The sequence below is a fragment of the Ursus americanus genome, unplaced genomic scaffold (genome assembly GCF_024610735.1).
Source record: "Ursus americanus isolate L20-20 unplaced genomic scaffold, mUrsAme1.1.p SCAF_65, whole genome shotgun sequence".
Lineage (NCBI taxonomy): Eukaryota > Metazoa > Chordata > Mammalia > Carnivora > Ursidae > Ursus > Ursus americanus.
The window spans coordinates 788,699-808,099 of record NW_028273647.1 but is presented as its reverse complement, the minus strand read 5'-3'; the positions used below and the strand labels follow the sequence as shown (position 1 = coordinate 808,099).

The 19,401-nt window shown below is 58.1% G+C and overlaps 1 protein-coding gene across 1 annotated transcript in view; it reads left to right on the top strand.

Moving 5' to 3' along the window:
* The window catches only part of LOC123775598 (dual oxidase 1-like), a 34,596-nt gene extending 15,565 nt beyond the window's left edge, over positions 1 to 19,031 (top strand). The window contains 20 exon segments of the mRNA XM_087860459.1: positions 182 to 367; positions 2,441 to 2,664; positions 2,936 to 3,031; positions 3,273 to 3,448; positions 5,378 to 5,447; positions 5,863 to 5,988; positions 6,532 to 6,692; positions 6,875 to 6,952; positions 6,955 to 7,013; positions 7,015 to 7,114; positions 7,664 to 7,763; positions 8,062 to 8,111; positions 9,507 to 9,634; positions 13,462 to 13,538; positions 13,540 to 13,613; positions 14,041 to 14,273; positions 14,519 to 14,677; positions 15,731 to 15,886; positions 16,131 to 16,259; positions 16,901 to 19,031. Of these exon segments, the coding sequence (XP_087716585.1) occupies positions 182 to 367; positions 2,441 to 2,664; positions 2,936 to 3,031; positions 3,273 to 3,448; positions 5,378 to 5,447; positions 5,863 to 5,988; positions 6,532 to 6,692; positions 6,875 to 6,952; positions 6,955 to 7,013; positions 7,015 to 7,114; positions 7,664 to 7,763; positions 8,062 to 8,111; positions 9,507 to 9,634; positions 13,462 to 13,538; positions 13,540 to 13,613; positions 14,041 to 14,273; positions 14,519 to 14,677; positions 15,731 to 15,886; positions 16,131 to 16,259; positions 16,901 to 17,023 (2,505 nt within the window). The 3' untranslated portion in view covers positions 17,024 to 19,031.
* Positions 19,032 to 19,401: the final 370 nt, after the last annotated feature.

Here is a 19,401-nt window from a genome sequence, read left to right as displayed (position 1 = left end):
GTGTCTCTGAATGCAGTTTCTGTGCCTATAAATGAGCCCGGAACTCCACCGAGCCCAGGACATAACAGTAAATCCCTTTTACGAGGGCGTTCTTTCCAGTGGCCCCTGACAAAACTCACGCAAAGCTCCTGGCCCCAGGAGTCCTCGACAAGTGGTTGCCCTCCCTGTCACCACTCCATAGGTGCTGCTGTTTAACCTGGAGGAAGAGCGGCAGGTGCTGGTGGAAGACCTTCGGGGGGCCCTGAAGGAGAGCGGGCTGAGGTTCCAGGAGTGGGAGCCGCGGGAGCAGGAGCTGATGAGGGCAGCCGTGGCCCGAGAGCAGAGGAGCCACCTCTTGGAGACCTTTTTCAGGCACCTTTTCTCCCAGGTGTGTAGGTAGGCTCAGGTCTGTCCCTGCATGTCTGCCTATGGCGGTGCCCTTACCTGCACACAGCCATGGGGTGACTCCAGGGACAGTCAGGAGCCCTGACACTAATAATCAGGTCTACTGCATTTTTGGCCCAATCCCCTGGCCTCTCTGTAAGGAGATGCTCTGACACCTACCTGAGCCACTCCAGGGAGGCCGCGTCAGGAGCTTATCTGTATGTGTCGCTCAGCTCTCTCCTCAGGGCTGTCCGGCCTCTCTGCCCTCACTTAACTCATCCTAGCCAAAAGGCCGCAGAAACTCAGGGTCAGTATGGGGCCAGCGAGAGCCCTTGGTGCCCCCCACTTGGTGCAGTGCCGCTGCCAGAGGCCTCCTTGGGACATGAGCCCACCTTGCAGACTTCCAAGAACTACCGAGGAGATGTGGGGAAACAAGCCAGGAAGAGAAATGCAAGGACTTGCATGCACGTCTGGCACAGAAATAGAGCAGCCTGGGTCCAGAAGGGTGGAGAGGAGAAGCTTGGTAGAGATAAGATCCCTCCAGCCCAGGCCCCGCTCAAGGAGTTTGTCACCCCTCTGGGAAGAAGGCACAGACACAGAAAGGAAGGAAACCAGCACAGAATGATGAGTGTAAGACAGCCAGGAGCTAAGCAATGTAGGAGTTCAGAAAAGGTGCTGCGTCTTCAGGCCAGTGGATGGTCGTGGTTCGGGTCAGATTTGACGGAGACTTAAAAAGAGGTGAAAAATTGTTGGCTCAGAGGAAAGGAGCAGGAGGGACTGCACAGAGGTGTCTAGTAGAAGGGCAAAAAAATTAATGTTTGAGGAGAAGAAACAGGGTTGGCTGACTGGGGAGAGGATTCATGAGGGAAGTGACCATTTAATGGTCATTTACGACGTGCCGGGCACATGGCTTTTGTCATCTACTCCCCAAGCCAGTTGAACTTGAGTATGCACTGGAATGGAGGGACCTCCTCCCCAGGTGGGGAGACTCATTGCCAGGGCCCAGGCGGGGCCGGGGCACCTCTACTCGGCTATGGGGACCCTTGTGCTGGGGGCGCAAGGGGGTGCTACCATGTCTTAGGGGTAGCTGCAGCCCTCTCCGTCTGCACAGTGCTTCCAGGTTTCAAGACATTTTCCATACAGGGTCTCTTGTTGATTCTCACAATAGCCCTGTGAGATAAGTAGGGCACGTAAGAAAAATGAATGACAGACAACTGGTGCGACTCGCCTGAGGTCACACAGCGAGGGGGTGGCAGAGCTGGGACAGGAGCCCGATCTTCTGCCTCCAGCCCCAGGCTCTTTCCACTAAAGCTCCCTGTTTGGAGCAATGAGGTTTGCATCGTGAAACCGCAGCCAGGCTTGGACTGGGGCCCCCGGTTGACAGGCAGGCAGAACAGGTGCTGTGCCTGAGGCCTGTCTGCTTCCCTCACCCCCTGTTCTGATGCTGGGGCAGCCCCTGGGTGGGCTAAAGATAGCCCACCATGAGAATTCCCCTTTCCCAACCCCACTTTTTCTCAGCTCAGCTGAGGCTTTTTCTCAGTCAAAACTCCTTTGGGTCTAAGAGCAAGCTCGCACTGATAAAAGGTCAGTTGACTCTGAGGCTGTGCTGATGTCTCAGCAATTCCGAAGGGAGGACTGTGACCTGGCCTGGAAGGGGCTAGGAAAGGGACAGTTGCCAGCAAACAAAGCTACTTCTCTCTCTTAGCCTGCCTCGTTTTCTCCGTGTGTTTACTTCCCTCTGTCTGGGTCTCTGAGCACTTGGAAGAACGTGGCAGGCCACGACTTCTGAGTTTTGTTGTGCTCAGGTCAAGACAGACCTGGGACCTCTTAGTCCCAATTCCAGATCATCTGCTTGGGTCAAGTGTGCATCCCTGGTGCAATCAGCTAACACAGAGGACTGGGGCTCTGTAGAACAAAAAGCCCCAGGGACCACCTGCAGGGCACGGGTGGGTGCTCAGGAGACAGGGTGCTGGGCAGACACCTGGAAAAGGTGGCTCCTACAAGCCTCAGCTGGACTTCAAATCAAGGAAACCCTGTCTCCTTCTCTCTCCCTCCCTCTGTTGCTGCCCGGGTGCAGGTGCTGGACATCGACCAGGCGGACGCAGGGACCCTGCCCCTGGACTCATCGCAGAAGGTACGGGAGGCCCTGACTTGCGAGCTGAGCAGAGCTGAGTTTGCCGAGTTCCTGGGCCTCAAGCCCCAGGCCATGTTTGTGGAGTCCATGTTCTCCCTGGCGGATAAAGATGGCAAGGTCTACCTGTCCTTCCGGGAGTTTCTGGACATCCTGGTGGTCTTCATGAAAGGTAGGGGAAAAGGAAGTGATCGTCCAGGTAGGAGAAGATGGAAGGGGCTAGAGACTGAGGCTGGAGGGTAGCTGACCTGTTGGAGAAGGGGAAGTGCCGGGGCCTGGTCTCCAGCCACGGCAGACATCTGGGAGCACCCAGGTAGAGATCAGGAAGCAGAGTGACCCCTTGTTGTGATCAGCAGTGGGTCAGACTCATGTGAGGCCCCTTCTGGTCAGCCTGGGGTTTAGGCAGGTAGGTTGGGGCTCTCACGGGGTCCTCCTCCTCCCGGGCTCTCCTGAGGAGAGGTCTCACCTTATGTTCCGCATGTATGGCTTTGATGGGAATGGTCTCATTTCCGAGGACGAGTTCATCAGGATGCTGAGGTTGGTCCTGTGGGATGGCCGGAAGAGTGGGCCAGGACAGGGCCTGCTGGGGGAAAGAAGTGGGGGCATGAAGGTGGAAGCAGGAGGGTAAAGAGCAGGGACCATATAGCCGAAGACTATTATAACTAGGAGGGGGCCCTTCCTTGTGGGCTCCGAAGGCCTGGTGGGATGGCCAGTAGGCCCTCCTGTCCAGGCCTCAAGCTTCTTTTCAGGGCCCGATGGTTTCCCTCCCCAACCCCAGGTCCTTCATCGAGATCTCCAACAACTGCCTGTCCAAGGCGCAGCTGACGGAGGTGGTGGAGTCCACGTTCCGGGAGTCCGGCTTCCAGGATAGGGAGGAGCTGACGTGGGAGGACTTCCACTTCACGCTGCGGGACCATGACAGCGAGCTGCGATTCACACAGCTCTGCGTCAAAGGTGGGGGGCCTGGCCTTGGGGCCGACTGACGTAGCCATTAGACATAGCAGGCACAGTGCATCGGGCCCACCTCCTTTTAGGAGCCCACAGAAATGCTTTAATTTCTTTTAAAGTCAGAAGGATGAGTATAATAATAATAAATAGGTGATAATATATCCAGCCTGGATTATATCCTTCTATGTACCAACGTGATTGTAAAAAATATTTATCTTTTATAAAGACACATATATACTTTTTTTTTTTTTAAGGGCAGAAGTGGTTTAGGAAGGTGACAGTGCCTAGGGCCCACAAAAGTCCTAATGCAGCTTTGCTCCCAGGGTGGGCAGGGTCAGGATGGGGTGGGGGACAGCAGACAGAATTCTGCTTCTTCCAGCTCTCTGTCGAAGATCCCTGTGCCAGGTGCCCAGGACGGGGGTGGGGTGGGGGGACAGTGTCTCCTTGTTACAGCCCTCTCCAGGCCATATTCACCTGAGCTAGGGTGTCTGCTGGCAGGGGGGGCTCTGGTCTTGTTTGCCTTTATATCCCTTGGCTGAGCGCTTGGTTAATGTTGCTTGAGTGCACGGAGACCCCCTTCTCTTGTCCTTCCCCCTACTTCCTGTCCCACCTGTGTCTCGGTGGGCGGAGGCTAGAGCCAGGGTGGGGACGGGGCAGGTAGCAGGACTCTCTGTGGTCTACTCTGAGCTGTTACGGTGCCTTCACAGTTTCTCGCTGGGGCATGTGGAGACCAAACCCAGGCCCTCCCAGGATGACGAGAACTTGGGGGAGCTGAGCACCCCAGATGTGGGAGAGGGGCGAGTTGGGCAGGACACCACTGCGGCTCTGGTGAGGGCTTCCATGTCCCAGGGCTGGAGGAGAACTATTGGAGTGCAGACCAGCACTCCTGGTTCTTCAGCCTCTCACTTTTCCCAGGCAGCCAGGGCAGTAGGCACCTGGGCCCGAGGGCTGAGCAGGGGCAGGTGTCCGGAGGTGAGCCCGGGGCAGAGTCCTGGGACCACTCAGCCCCTGGGGTGGAGGACCAGGCTGGGGGAGTGAGGATTATGCGGAAGGGTAGCTTTGAGTCCTGTTTTGTTTTGCTTTTAATTGTTGTTGTGCCTTGTTGTTTCGTTCAGATTTTACTATGAAACATTTCAAATGTTCCTACAGAAAAGGAACAAGAATAGCGCAGGAAGCACCCCTTTCCCCGGTCACCTAGATCTCCCCGTTCACCTGCCTTTGGTTACCATGTTGCCGCATTTGCTGCTGGTTGAAATCTGACGGATAAATATCCATACTTTGTTGTAAACATTCCGATTGCATGAAATTCACCTTAATCACTTGTGCCCCCTGGGCTGGAGACCAGGGTAGTCGTCAAGATTAGTTTAGCACTCGGAAGTGACCTGGACATTCCCGGGCTTCCTGTGAGAACATGGCTTTGCAGCTCAGTCCCGCCCTCCCCTGCAACGCTCGGGCCAGACAGAGAGGAACGGGTGGCTCAAGGGAGAGTACTTCCCCCCAACATACTATTATGAACATTTTTAAACACAGGAAGGTGGAAAGAATTTCATGGTGATCCCATAAATGCGCCACCCAGAACTACATTTAATTCCCAGGAGGCTTTAAGCTGGAGGGTTTAGCAGGGTTTTTGTGGCAGAATGGTCTCAGCAGGCAGGTGGCACAGTTTCTGAACTCTACCCCACAAGCCTGATACCAGTCCCAGGAGTGGGCTGAAGGTGGACACACATCCAGGGACACTGTCTGGCCAACAAATTCAGGCCTTCTCCCTGCCCCCTCATGGCTGGGTCTAGCTCCCACTGGGAGCAGGCTGGGGCTGGGGCACCCAAAGGCAAGGGTGCTGGCCGAGGACCCTCTACAGTATGGACATGGGGTGAGTGCCAGGTCTTCCTGGGCTCTGGGCCCTGAGCTGTTCCCGACATCAGCTCTGTGTTACAGGGGTAGAGGTGCCTGAAGTCCTCAAGGACCTGTGCCAGCGAGCCTCCTACATCAGCCGGGAAAAGATCTGGTGAGCCCTGATCTGGGAATGTTGGAGGGAGGGCTGGGGTTGGGGGGTTGCCTTTTCTCTCCCCAGAATGCCTGGGATCAGGACCCTACCAGCCTATGTAGTGTCTTTATGCAAATTAGAAAAAAGGGCTCCTTGCTGTAGGCAGACACAGCCCTGTACCAGCAAGAGCAGAGAGCCTGCTGGACTTCGGCACCCACCTGCTGCCAGGGTCAGATGCCCTTGTGAAGGACACAGCTTGTATGTGTGTCCCCAGGATCTAACTCATTCTCTCTCCAGGTCTCTGTGGGAAGTCTGCTGGCCCCTGGCTGAGAGCTCTGACCCCTCCTCAGCAGAGTCGGTCTGAAGAGAGACCAGGGGCAGCGAGGATCCAGTGGCTCAGGTGGCCAGAATCCTCTCTCTTTCATTCCTGTCCTAGTCCCTCCCCCAGAGTGAGCGCTCGCTGTCCCCACAGCAAGGCTGACGTGGAGCGGACAGCACAGAGACTGCAGTGCCCCACGGACACAGACCCCCCCCAGGAGATTCGACGGAGGTTTGGCAAGAAGTACGCCTGCTCCTCTCCTTGAGTTCATGCATCCCGTTAGCGTGCAGGGCTGCGGGCAGGATGAGCAGTTCACGCCCGAGCAGACCACAGTCTGACAAGGTGGCTGCTACACTGATAATCATCATGTCCCACTGATGAATGTTGTGACAGTGGTCAGAGCAAGGAGCTTCGGAGCTCAAGGAAGTGCTCACCTCTGCCTGGTAAGTCAAGGCAGGCTTCCTGGAGGGGGTGACTTCTGCACTTCCAGTAAAGGGTGAGAACAGAGCAGGGTGAGAATGGGGAGCTGCAGACTGGGAGGGGAGAGGGCTGTCTGAGTGTGAGTGGGACCTGGGCTAGAGGGAGTGTGTTCCCTGGGACGAACTGACGCAGTGAGCACTGCAAGGCTGTCCCTACTCTGACAGCCTTGTCAGAGGAGTGTGGTAGGGCTTTTGGGGTCTGAACCCTGCTTGGCTTGAGCAACTTGGTGCCCTTTCTCTGCTCCTGGGAGGCGGGTTGCACTGGGAGGGGGGGTTCGTAGCCAGAGCCGAGACTTCCTGTCCCCAGGGTAGCATCATTCCAGCCCCTGCTGTTCACGGAGGCCCACGGGGAGAAGTTTCAGCGCAGCCGGCACCACCAGACCTTGCAGCAGTTCCAGCGCTTCATCGAGAACTACCGCCGCCAAGTCGGCTGCGTGGCTGTGTTCTGTGCCATCAGCGGGGGCCTTTCCTGGAGCGGGCCTGCTGTGAGTGTGGGCAGCCCCGGGGTTGGGGCTCCCATGGGTGCATGGGGCCTGCTTGAACGGAGGCTGCAGAGGGGGCCTGCGTGAAGGGGTGGCGGCCAGGGCGGGCCCTTGACCCGCCTCAGCGGCGCGCTCTCTCTGCACTGCTCCCCTCTTACCCGCCTGGGCTCCCCGACAGACTATGCTTCTGGGCTCACCGCATGGGCATCACGGACACCACCCGTGTGGGCATCATCCTGTCCCGGGGCCGGCCGCCAGCATCTCCTCCATGTTCTCCTGCGTCCTGCTCACCACGTGCCGCAGCCTGCATCACCTTCCTGCGAGAGACCTTCCTTAACCACCACGCGCCCTTCGACGCCGCCGTGGACTTCCATCGGCTCATTGCCTCTGTGGCCATCGTCCTCACAGGCAGGGCCCGGGAGTCCCAGGGCTTCTGTTCGTGTCCTCCTGCCCCTGCTGCCTGCCCCTCCTCTCTTTTGTGCTTGAGTGTGAGTCCTAGATGTCCTTCTCAGAAGGATGCAGCTGGCCCGCAGTGGTGTGAAGTGAGCCCAGGAACCCCCCACCCCGCCCCTGCCTGGTGCCTCTTCCCATGCTTTCAGGGCCACCTCCTCAGCCTCCAGCTGACAAGTTAGCAACAGCCCAGAACATGGGCACATCATGTGTGATCTCTCCCAGTTTTTATGTTGGAAAACATACTCTGTGAGAGAAACCCAAAGAATGAACTTCTAATGGTATAATTTCAGACTCCTGTGGCTGGGCTCGTGGATGGTACATATGGGGCTCAGCAGGGGTGGGGAGGGACAGGAGGATGGCTAGAGACCAGAAGTGCGACCCCGAGGGTCCTTCTTCAGGCCCCCAAGGCTGGGTGGCTGGAGTCCCCCACCTTGGGCTGGATGGGTTGAGTGCCCCCACCAGGCTGCCCCCTGGCTCACTCCCACCCTGTCTGGCCTTCCTTAGTCTTGCACAGTGCGGGCCATGTGGTAAATGGGTACCTGTTCTCCGTCAGCCCGCTCAGCGTCCTTTCCTGCCTCTTCCCTGGACTCTTCCGTGACGACGGGTGAGTGAGTGGGCTACTGTGTGCGTGTGTGTGTGTGTGTGTGTGTGTGTGTGTGTGTGTGTGTGTGTGAGTCAATGTGGGGGGATCCTTTATGGATGGAAAGAAGCAAATTCTCTTGGCTCAGAGGAGAGTGTCACCTTCCGGGCAGTGGGACAGACAATGACCAGCTGGAGCCCTGACCCCGAGTGGGCAGAAAGGGAGACTGGTGCCTGGGTTGAGGTGTTTCCTCTGGAGGATTCTTTCTGGAAGTCCCAGGCATCTCCTCTAAGCATCCTTGCTTGCTTTCCCTTCTCCACAGGTCTGAGTGTCCCCAGAAGTATTACTGGTGGTTCTTCCAGACTGTGCCAGGTGAGAGCCCTCCCTGCTCTGAATTTCTGGGTCTGGGTCTGAGCTCTGAGCTCCGGGTTCTTTCTGCCATGAGGCTGCCCAGTAGCGCTCACTCAGGTCTCACGGTGGGCCAGGCTCTGCCCTCTGGTCCTGACAACTCTGCTGGGAAGTAGGAGCCTCTGCTCTCTAGTCCTTCTCTTGGGAGCTTGGCTGGGCTCCTGCCCCAACTCGGAACATCCTTCTTCCGTGGAATGAGAATGGACCCCCTCTCCCCCTGCCCCAACCTACACACCTACCGTGACAGTGGCTTGGAGGAATGCCGTGTCCCAGCAGCACGGTGGAGGGACCAGGCTCGTGAAACTAGGCAGAGACCCCCACCCCTTGTAGTCCGTCTTGACCAGGGCTGTTGAGGGACGTATTCCTTACTCCCCATAATCACCCATTTTAGAGCTATTAGCTGTGAATCTGTTCAAAAGCTTCTTGAACCTATTTATATTTTCAGTCTGTTTCCTCCTTAGCATAGTACATTTTCTACGCTCCTCTCCGTGAAACACGGCATTTTTTTAAATCCTAAAACAACCTGCTCTGAACTTCAGAGTGCTTGCTAATTCTTGCACACTGGGATTTAGTGGATAGGCTGTGTTGAGGCCCTCCTCTCTGTTCAGGCCTTTACAGGCTTTGGTTAGAGCCCTTCTTAACCTCTGCTTTTCCAGACTGCAGGGCTCTAATCTTCTTAATTTCTGCCTCCCTCCTCCTCGATCACTTGAGGGGCCGTTCTCTGGCCCCACACTCCCGTCCTGAACCTAGTACTGCTCTCTCGTGTACCCCAGGCCTGGGATCTCCTGTGAGAGGAGGGTCCTCCCGCCAACCCTGGGCTGAACCCAGGGGGCTCGGGTGGTCGCACTTCCTCACTAATGGCGCCACTGCTCATGCTGTGGGAGCCAAGTCGGGGGCTAGGGGGACGTAGACCGAGTCTTGACTCCGTGGGGGCAGGGCCTGCAATGTTCAAAGTCTGACCCAGGGGGCCCAGAGCAGGTGCCCCGCACGTTCAGTCCGTCAGCACCGGTGTAGACGAGGCCCACAGGGGGCGAGCCCTACAGAAGGCGCTAGGATCCCGTGCTGAACCAGCAGCCTGGTCCCTGTTCTTGTGGGCCTGACAGTCAGGGAAGTGACAGACAAAAAACGAATGACACCGGTCCTTGAAAAAGAACAATCGGGACAAGGTGTTGGAGGGATGAGCAGAGTCTGTTGAAATAAAAGGCACTTGTGATCAGTGGTGTGGGGAGAGAAGAACAGAGGAGAAGCCTGGGCTTCTGTGGCCCCCACCCAGAGCAGTGAAGTGGAATGGGACCCTGACCCACGGCAGCCCCAGCACAGCCCCGCTCCTCCGCCCTTCACCCCGCGTTCATTTTGCAGACCTCACGGGGGTGCTGCTGCTCCTGGTCCTGGCCATCACGTATGTCTTCGCCTCCCACCACTTCCGGCGCCGCAGCTTCCGGGGCTTCTGGCTGACCCACCACCTCTACGTCCTGCTCTCCGGGCTGGTGAGGGCTGTCGGGGTCTTGGCAGGATGATCCCAGGGAGGCCATGAGGGCTGAGACATCCGTTCTCCGTCCCCTCAGTCATTTCAGGAATCCCCTCCACTTCTCACATCACAGCTGGAGAGGATAGTGTAGGCCTGTCAAGCAGATGGACCCCGGGCCGCAGCGCTTGGAAGATGGGTGCCCGGCATGGGGCTGGCAGTAGCAGCCCTATCAGGCTGGTCGCTTCCTTGCAGACACCCCGCATCATTTCTGCCCAGCCGGTCATTCCCCAGTTCCGGTGGCTGGTGTGAGCTCCAGGGTTGACCGCCCACTTTCAAGGGAGCAGCACACTTTTTTTTTTTTTTTAGAGAAGTCTATCTTAATTCTGTTCTGCCACTTTTGTTCTGATCCTGTTTCCTGGGGTGTCTGCACCCCACTCAGCAAAGTGCCACTTGCAGAGTCAACGAGCTTGCTCAAAACGTCTTCACTTGGACTGTTGATGAGATGGATTTTTAAGAGTCTACCTGTTCCCTTTCCTTCTCCTTCAGCTCCTGCCTCCCTTCCTTCACGTTCCCTCCCTTCCCTCGTCCTCCTGTTCCCTTTACCTTCCCTGGGTTTGCCGTCAGGTGCGCCAGCTAGTTAGTTCCAGAGGGACTCTCATCTGTGCTTGGCCTGCCTTCCTCATGGATACAGGCGGTTCCCTAAAGAGCACCCGAGGGTCCTGCTGAGAAGCTAAACTAAGTCCCAAGGCCCCAGCGTCCCCACCAACGATACTTGCCCGTCAGCATTCAGAAGCGCAGAGCCCAGATGGTTGCCATCTGTCACCTGGCTCCAGGCAGAACTGCACACGGTCCTGAAACAGAGGGCGAGTCCATCATGGCCTGGGTCGAGCTGGCACCTGTGGGATGCCCTGCGTCCTCCAGGTGCAGTTCTGTCCTCAGTCATCAGACGGTCTGTTTCCATGTTGCTGAGGCTCAGCACTTCACGGTTCTGAAGAGGACTACCCGGCCTCGGCTTAGGTCGTTTCCTAGAACTGATGTTTGTTTCCAGAGAAATCTCTGTCTTCTTTGGAAGCTGAGGCTGATTTATCCCTCCCTACCCACCCCTGCTAGGGGGAGCCCTAGCTCCCCGGTTACTGTTTCTGTTAGGGGTGGAGATGATGTTCTTGTTCCTGGTGAAAAAGCAGCTGAGCTCAATGGGAGACCCGGAAGAGTGGCCACACTGGCTCCCTGAGACCAAGACCCCCTTCTGACTTATCCCTGGGTTTGGGGGATCCCTGGGGTTCAGAGCCTCCCTTCCTGCCAGCAGGGAAGTCAGCAGCTCAGAAAGGTGCAGGACCCTCTGCTGGGCAACCCAACCCTGGCCGCTAGGGACAGTCTCACCTGGGGGATATCAGGGCCAAAACACCCGCCTCCTCCCCATTTACCCTTGGTGTGTCCGCTTGACTTGGGGCAGAAAGAGAAGCGACAAGTAGAGGACCCAGTGTGGAGTCGGCCCTGCAGAAGGCTGTCCGGGCTCCCGACCCAGGCAGAAGCGGGCAGGGCTGGCGCAGCGGGAGCTGAGCTGGCGGCAGCCCCCCAGCTCCTCAGCCAACCGCGGGTCTGCAGCAGTTCTGGGGTTTAAAAGCAGAGCCAACACCAAATGGGACGTATAAACAGAGCAGTATGAGGCCACCCAGACGTCGTTCTCGGCCTGGTTAGATGCTCAGAAAGCCTTGGGGGTGGGGGTGGGCTCCATAATGAAAGAGGAACCTGGGGGGACCGGAGCCAGTTCAGAGAAGAGCCCAGAGAGGTTTAAGTTAGTCCTGTGGGCAAAGGAACACGAAGCTGGGGAAAGGCAGAGCGGACTGAGGAGCCAGAGTTCAGTTTAACAGTTATCTGTCGAAGGGTCTACTACACAGTTGTTCGGTGCTACGTACTAGTTTGGGGGAGGAGGGGGAGACTCGAAGCTCTGCCCTGGAGAACTTAGGATTTGGGGTAGAGATAAGTGCCGTGCACTTGCCATGATCAGAATGAGCAGACAATACAGGATTCATGCTGAGCTGAGTGCTGCAAACAGTGATTTCTAGCAGCTCACTGAAGGGAGTTTCATTCGGGCCAAACTGGTTAGGGAAGACTTTGGGGAGAAGATGGGACTGGAGCCAAGACTTAAGGAGAGGTAAGCTAAGATCCGACAGGGCAGAGTGCAATCCGAAGAGCATTCCAGGTAGAAGAAAGGGCACGAGCACGGGTGCAGAGGTGGAAATGATGATAGTGTATTCAGGGCGCAAAGGCCTGGCTGTGGGTGGCCCCAGGGTATTAGGTGGTGGCAGGACCCGTGCGGCTGCGGGGGCGGCCGAGGGGCCATGCCACACGGGACAGCATAGACTGAGGAGCGCAGAGAGTGAGAAAATCAGGTTTGGGCAACATGCAGGATCAGGGCTGGGAGAAGGAACAGAGAGCCAGTGGAGGAGATGGGAAGCGAGTGGCCCCAGAGACGCAGCAGACGAGGCAAGGAGCAGGCGGTTGCTAGTGCCACAGACGGCCAGCCCTGGGAGCAAATGAAAGGAGACCTTCATGGGATCGTGAGCCCCCAGTGAGCAGGTCCTGAGAAGAGGTGGAGGCAGGAGCCAGACTGACCAGACTTAGGAACAAGCAAATGGGAAGTATGGGGGCAAATCATGTCTGACCATGTTAGACCAGCTTGTTGGGGAAAGGACCAGAGCTAAACAAGTATTCAGTTATTTCATGGAAATACAATTCCATGGAAAACAATTACGTCAGTTATTTAATGGAAAAGGGGGCCTGGTTATGTGTTTTTAGTCTCCAAAGGGAGAGGGTAAATTGGAGGAACTCCTTTTACTAACTCAGCAGTTATTGAGTGCCTGCTGTGTGCCAGGCGGCAACGGCTAAGAGCTGAGAGTACGGTGGCAAAAACAAAAGACACATACACACTCCGGTGGGGAGCATGTCAATGAATGAAGAAGCAACGTGAGTGTGGGGGATGACAAATGCTGACGGGAAGTACTGGGAGATCTGACAGAGGACCCAGGGAAGGCCTGAGGAGGGGGTGTTTCTGCTGAGCCCTGACAAATGAGATAGAGGGGGGCGCCTGGGGGGCTCAGTTGGCTAAGCCTCTGCCTTCGGCTCAGGTCATGATCCACCCCTGGGTCCTGGGATCGAGCCCCACATCAGGCTCTCCGCCCAGCGGGGAGTCTGCTCTTCCCTCTCCCTCTGTTCCTCCCCATTGCTCACGCTCACGCTCTTGGTCTCTTTCAAATAAATTTTTAAAAAATGAGACAGAGGTAGCCAGGGCAAGAAGCAGGGAGGGGGCATTCCTGGGAGAGGGAGCAGTGGGTGCCCAGGGCCTGAAGCAGAAAGGACTTGCCGTGTTTGAAGAACAGGGAGGCGGAAACGCTGGCAGGCAGAGGCCAGAGCATCTCGAGGCCTTGTGGTATAATGGGAAGTCCACTAAGGCTGGTTACACTGTGACGGCGTGATAAAATGAACTTCAGAAAGTCGCAGTGGCTGCCTTGAAGACAATGGGTCACGGTGGGGCAACCCCCTAGAAGACGAGCTGGGAGGCTACTGCAGGAGACCAGGTGAGAGTCAAGGTGGCTGGTTCAGGATGGTGCCAGGAAGGCACAAATAGTCTCACTCATCGTGGACGATCTGCAGGATGGGCTTGGGGTTGGGAGTGGTTAGATTTGGGGACCTGGAGGGAGCGTGGTACACGGAGAGGTGGGGACGGAGGGTGCCCGTGGGGGTGGGCTGGGGTGGGTGGAGGGTGCAAGGGGCTAAGGCCCGAGTCGGCCACAGACACTGCTGTGGGTGTGACTTGGTCTGAGCCGAATTCTTCACTCTATCCAGCTCATTGTCCACGGCAGCTTCGGCCTGCCCCAGCTGCCCCGTTTCCACATCTTCTTCCCGGTCCCGGCACTCATCTATGGGGGACAAGCTGGTGAGCCTGAGCCGGAAGAAGGTGGAGATCAGCGTGGAGAAGGCCGAGCTGCTGCCTTCGGGCACCAGGCCTGCAGGCTGTCAGGGACCAGCTGGGTAGTGCTGAGAAAGCCCACAGGGCAGGGGCAGAGCCTGGACCTTGCAATCCGCTGGTCTGGTCCAGTGGAGTTGGCAGGGGCCTTGAGGCGGCAGCGATGAGGGAGCTGGCAAGCAAAGCTCTTGGCCGGGGGACCCGAGCCTCTCTCACAACAGAGGGAGGAGGAGCCCGGGCCAGGTTGCTCCTTTCCCTGCTGACCACCAGCACCAGCGCTGCATTGCCCCTCCACAGGGTGGACATGGCCAGAGGGGAGTAATGCCTTCTGATGGGGAGAGGCCTTGGCATATTCCAGAAGGAGAGCTGAGGCTGCGGGGGGGGGGGGGGAATCTTTCTGGAGGCCACAGGTTTGCTGGGTCCTGGATAGCAGCCTCCTGCCCACTTCCTTTCCTCAGGAGTGACCCACCTGCAGTTCCAGCGGCCCCAAGGCTTTGAGTACAAGTCGGGACAGTGGGTGCGGATCGCCTGCTTGGCTCTGGGGACCACTGAGTACCACCCCTTCACGCTGACTTCTGCACCCGATGAGGACACGCTCAGCCTGCACATCCGGGCAGCAGGGCCCTGGACCACTCGGCTCAGGGAGATCTACTCACCTGCAACGGGAGGTGGCTGTGCCAGATACCCGAAGGTGACCAGACACAGACCGGATGAGCTACCCGCCCCCACATCCCCTTAGCAGGCCTTGGCCCCGCAGCCCCGGGCTGCCCACTGTGTTCCTCCCCTCCCAGTCCAGAGACTGGCCATTCCAGGTAATGCCACGGCACCCCCTCTCTCCTCACTCCATAAACATACCTGCCTTCCCTGCCTCCCATTTCTAGCTTCAGAGCTATTGTGGTGGCGGAGCTTAACTCAGACCCACTCCTTCTCCTGCAGCTGTACCTTGATGGACCATTTGGAGAGGGCCACCAGGAATGGCATAAGTTTGAGGTCTCAGTGCTGGTGGGAGGGGGCGTTGGAGTCACCCCCTTTGCCTCCATCCTCAAAGACCTGGTCTTCAAATCATCAGTCAGCTGCCAAGTGTTCTGTAAGAAGGTAAGTGCCCTCTCCTCCTGCTGACCCCTGGCCCCTGCTCCCTATCACTGTGTCCGTCTCTGCCTGTCTCTCCTGCCTCTGTTCTTGGCCTGACCCCAGAGGGGTCTGATATCCTCGGACCCTAAAGAACAGAGTTGGAGAGGGGTAAAGAAACCCACTCTGTTGTACAGAGGAGGCCAGCCCCTGAAGGGAGCCTTGTCAGGTTGGGAGAAGGAAGGGAACACTTGGGGTGGGGCAGTGAAACCTGCTCTGCTTTCAAGAGGAAGAAGAGGGGAGGTGGCGAGGCAGGGCTGGTGGGCTGGGTTAGTTGCAGGAACACAGCCCAGGCCCTCAGGCCCCCTCTATCCCGGGTCCCTTCACCCCAGCCCGGACCTGGTAGCAGGCCCCTGCTTGTCTCTCTGGGCCTGGCAGGTGAGTCGGGGGCACAGGAACGCAGCAGGCAGAGGCCAAGCCCACGTACTGTCGGCATTCAGAGGGTGACAGGCAGCTCCCCCGCTCCTCTGTCCATGCCGGCTCTGCCTCTGCTTCTTAACCCACACGGCCCCACTTCAGCCTCTTCAGAAGCGGGAGGTCGGTCCCTCTATGGCAGCTTCTATCCTCCGGCTCTCTCTTTGAGCCCATTCCCATCTGCCCCAGGCAGCCAGCTGGGTCTTCCCTCAGGCTGTTCTGTGACATGCCCCTTAGTGGAACCCTATCCCTCTGGGCTGGGGTTGGTTGGGAGCCCAGCAGCCTGTGGAGGGCCCGTTGCAGGGAGTGGAACGGCAGGCTCTGTGTGAAAAAGCCGCTTCCCACCCCATCGGACCTTCAGCTCACTTGACAAGTGTCCTTTTTCATCACCCCAGGTTATCACTCCCTTCTCTCTCTCCATGCCTGGGGTAACTCCATCTCCCGCCCAGAGCCTGGCCCTGGGGCCCCCCCGCAACACTCCATTCCCCAGAGTGTCTGGGGAGAGGCACAAGCTGACGGAGACAGGAAGAGTTCTATTGCTGTGGGGATCCCGGGGATATAGGGAGCCTGAGCTTAGCCAGGTCCTGAACTCCCCTGTGTCCCCAGATCTACTTCATCTGGGTGACGAGAACACAGCGGCAGTTTGAGCGGATGGCTGACGTCATCCGAGAGGTGGAGGAGAATGACCGTCAGGACCTGGTGTCCGTGCACACCTACGTCACCCAGCTGGCTGAGAAGTTTGACCTCAGGACCACCATGCTGGTGGGTCAGGGACGGCCAGGCGGGGCGACTAGGTGGGTCGATGGGTTGGCTGGGTGAGGCTCAGATGGCCAGGGCAGGTGGGCGGACAGCCAGGTTCAGATGGCAGGAGGCACAGAGATGGTAGTCCCGATTTTCAGCCTCCAGTTCCCTCCCCACCCCATTCTCTGTCTCCTGGGCTGCAGGCTGGCTTGGGCTAGGCACGGACCCTGACTGTCCTTGGCCTGACCTGCCTCTGTGCCCCCAGTACATCTGTGAGTGGCACTTCCAGAAGGTGCTGAACCGGAGTCTGTTCACGGGCCTACGCTCCATCATGCACTTTGGCCGCCCCCCCTTCGAGCCCTTCTTCAAGTCCCTGCAGGAGGTCCACCCACAGGTCAGTCCACCCCATATCAAGGTTCTCCTGGCCTTTATCACCTGAGGTCTAAGCAAACCTCCCAACCCAGCTCCAGGAGGGAAGGAACTGCTGATAAGAACTCATCACCCAAGAGATAAGTGGGGAGAATGGAATGGAAAAACAGTAGCGGTCACTCTGAGGGGCTCAGGGGGGAAGCAGCAACAGGGACTCGCCACTTCTAAAGCCATGGTGCCTGTCCAGAAGGAACAGCTCAGTTCATCCTTATGATAAACTCAAAGCTATTCTTACCATGAATACTGAGCTGGCCTCACCCGAGATGCTGATCTTTACCGTGAACACTGGGCTAGCCACTGCTCTGGTAAATAATGGCCTAGCCCTCAATGACACAGTAAGCTAGCCTTTAACTTGAACGCTGATTAACCCAGCCCCTGTCAGAAACACTGATCCTTTACCCCAAATGCCTTGGAGAGGGGGGAGGGCGGACCCACACAAAGCAAGTCTACCAAAGCTGAGCTAGACGCACACACACGGAGCCAGCCCTCACCACACAGGGTGCAAAGCGAACCTTTATCAGAAACATGGAAGGAGTCCCCACCAAGGACTCTTGCCTGTCTTTCCATGAACACTGAGCTAGGCTTCACGTTTCCTTCCCCTAACAGGTCCGGAAGATTGGGGTGTTTAGCTGTGGCCCCCCTGGCATGACCAAGAATGTGGAAAAGGGCTGTCAGCTCATCAACAAGCAGGACCGGACTCACTCCTCCGACCATTATGAGAACTTCTAGGCCTCCTGGCCAGGAGCTCTTCCCATTGCCCAGCTGAGCAGAGGTTTGGGCCCACACCTCGCTCTATATTTCCTATTTCTGACTCTCTGCCTCCTCCCCATTCCTACCTCTCATCCCTGGTCCAGGTGGCCATGGTCAGTCACCCCATACGGGTTCAGGGACCCCCAAGTGCAGACTGTCTCAGCTTGGAGAAGCGGGAGGCACTGTCTAGGAAATGGAGCCTGGGAGGTAGGAGAGCTATTGTTACTTTGGGGCAAAGTGACACCTCTTCTTCCAAACTAAGAAAAAGCCTCAAAAGACTGGAGCTGACAAGCCGTGTGTATGTGCACTAGGGGGCTGTGGGCCTAAGGACGGAGTGGGAGCACAGATGCTGGCATCTTGGAACTCCTCCCCCAAAGCCTCCCCCTCCTCTAGGCTCCCCACTGTCAAAAGGGCTGGCAAATGCCTTGGGGTGGGCTAGAGGCTGGGCCCACAGAGAGAAATCTACAGGAACCCCCTCAGCATCCTAGCCTAACAGCACAACTGATTTCTCCCCAGTTTTTAAACATGTGCTGTAGTCAGAATCTGGCCCAATATCTATGTCGTGCTCCTCAGGCCTTGTCTCTTCTTCCCACTGCGATAGTCTCCTTTACAAACAAACCACTTTTCTGCCCTCTGGTTGTCTTTATTCTGCCCCAGGATGGGGGTAGGCGCTGGCAAAGGAAGCTACTAACCAGCCAACTCACCCAGGCTTCTGCAGACAGTGCTCTGAACCTGCCAGCATCTACCGAATAAAGGAACCAGCCCAAGGCCGAGGGCTTTAGCTGGAGACCCCTTTCCCAGCTCAGGGGCACCCTTCCTGACCCAGGCCTCTCAGGGTGGCTCGTGTGGGGCTTCTCAAGCCTGACCAGGAAGGGCAGAGAGAGAAGGGATGGGAGTTCTGGAGAAGGCGGGCAGGGCACAAAGTGCGGGTGTGCGTGGCAGGACAGAGCAGGAGCCAGAGTTGGCCTGGCTGGCTCCAGGACCTCTGAGCAACAGCAGTGGACCACCCGTGCCTCCATGGGTCTTCCAGGTAAAGAGATGAAAGCACAAGGAGACGATGAGCACATCACCTGAACACTCAGCCTGTTTTCTCATCTGGAAAGTGACTCATACCCTCCAAGGTATAGGGCAACCCTCTGAGGGAATTTCTAAAGCAGGGCCCAATTTCAAGTGAGCCTCTCGATTGTCCTCACCGAATTCTTACATTTGTCAGGTCACATATCCTCGATTTCGATGAAATAGCCGGGGATTAGAAAATCCGAACTCCCATGATTGACACTGCTCAGGTTCTGTAAAGAGGCCCTGGGACTGCGCTCCCAGAGCAGCGGATGTTTGTTCAGCCCCGCGGGGAGCCCCGTGGGGGCAGGAGGGCGGCCTGGAGTGGGTCGACGGCAGTTGGGACCGGCGGCGCAGGGGGTATGCCCGGGGGCCGGGCGCACAGGCCTCGGCCGGTCCAGCCCTGGGTGCGGTGGGGCGTCTCCAGGGCCGGTCCGGTGTGGCCGGGCGCCCGCGACCCGCGGTTAGAGGCACGACCAGCAGGGGGCAGGCGCGGAGCGCCCCGCCAGGCTCGGCCGCGAGCCCGAAGCCCCGGCCGACGGGAGATCCGGGCCCAGACCTGCGGGCTGCACGTCTCCAGGGGGCGGACTCACTGTCGGGGGATGGGGGAGGCGCGGCAGGCCCCGCTTCCCCTGGGAAGAAAACGCGGTCGGCCGCCAGCTTTCCCGCGGGTGCGGGTGCGCGGCTTCCGCGTGGCAGGGCCGCCCGCCCCCCTCGCCTGGCGCGCTGCCTCTTCGTCTCTCCGCGGCTCCCCTCCTCCCAGACGCACGGCTGTTGGCAGGAAATTGGACGCGCTCGGGGGAGCGGCCGTCGTCGGCGCGGCGGGGAGGGGGCGCCGCGCGGCCGGTCGGCTCCGGGTGCCCCCAGCCCGGCGGGAGCGGCGGGGGATGTTTTGACATCTCGTCAAGGGAAGCAACTCGATGCTTCCAAAGTGCTTTTCACAGCCGGCTTGGGTCGCTCCAGAGCTGATTTATGAACAGAATCTGCGCTCGCTTCGCCGCTCCCTCCCCCGGCAGCCCGGGGGGGGGGGGGGCGGCGCTGGAGGCGCGGACGCGGCTGGGCCTGGCAGGACTGGGTTTATTTCTTGCATCTGGCCGGGAGCCGGGGCAGCCCGGGGACTGCGCAAGTTCCCTCCGGCCCGAGCCCTTCCCCTCGTCTCCCCACCCCCGAGGCCATCTCCGTCCGGGGCGGGGGGGGGGGTCTGCCTTCCCCAATCCCCTCACCAGACTCTGAACGGAGCCCGTCGGTGGTTTAGGGGTGGAGGCGGAGAGATGGCCAGGGCGCCCCGCATTGACCCAGGG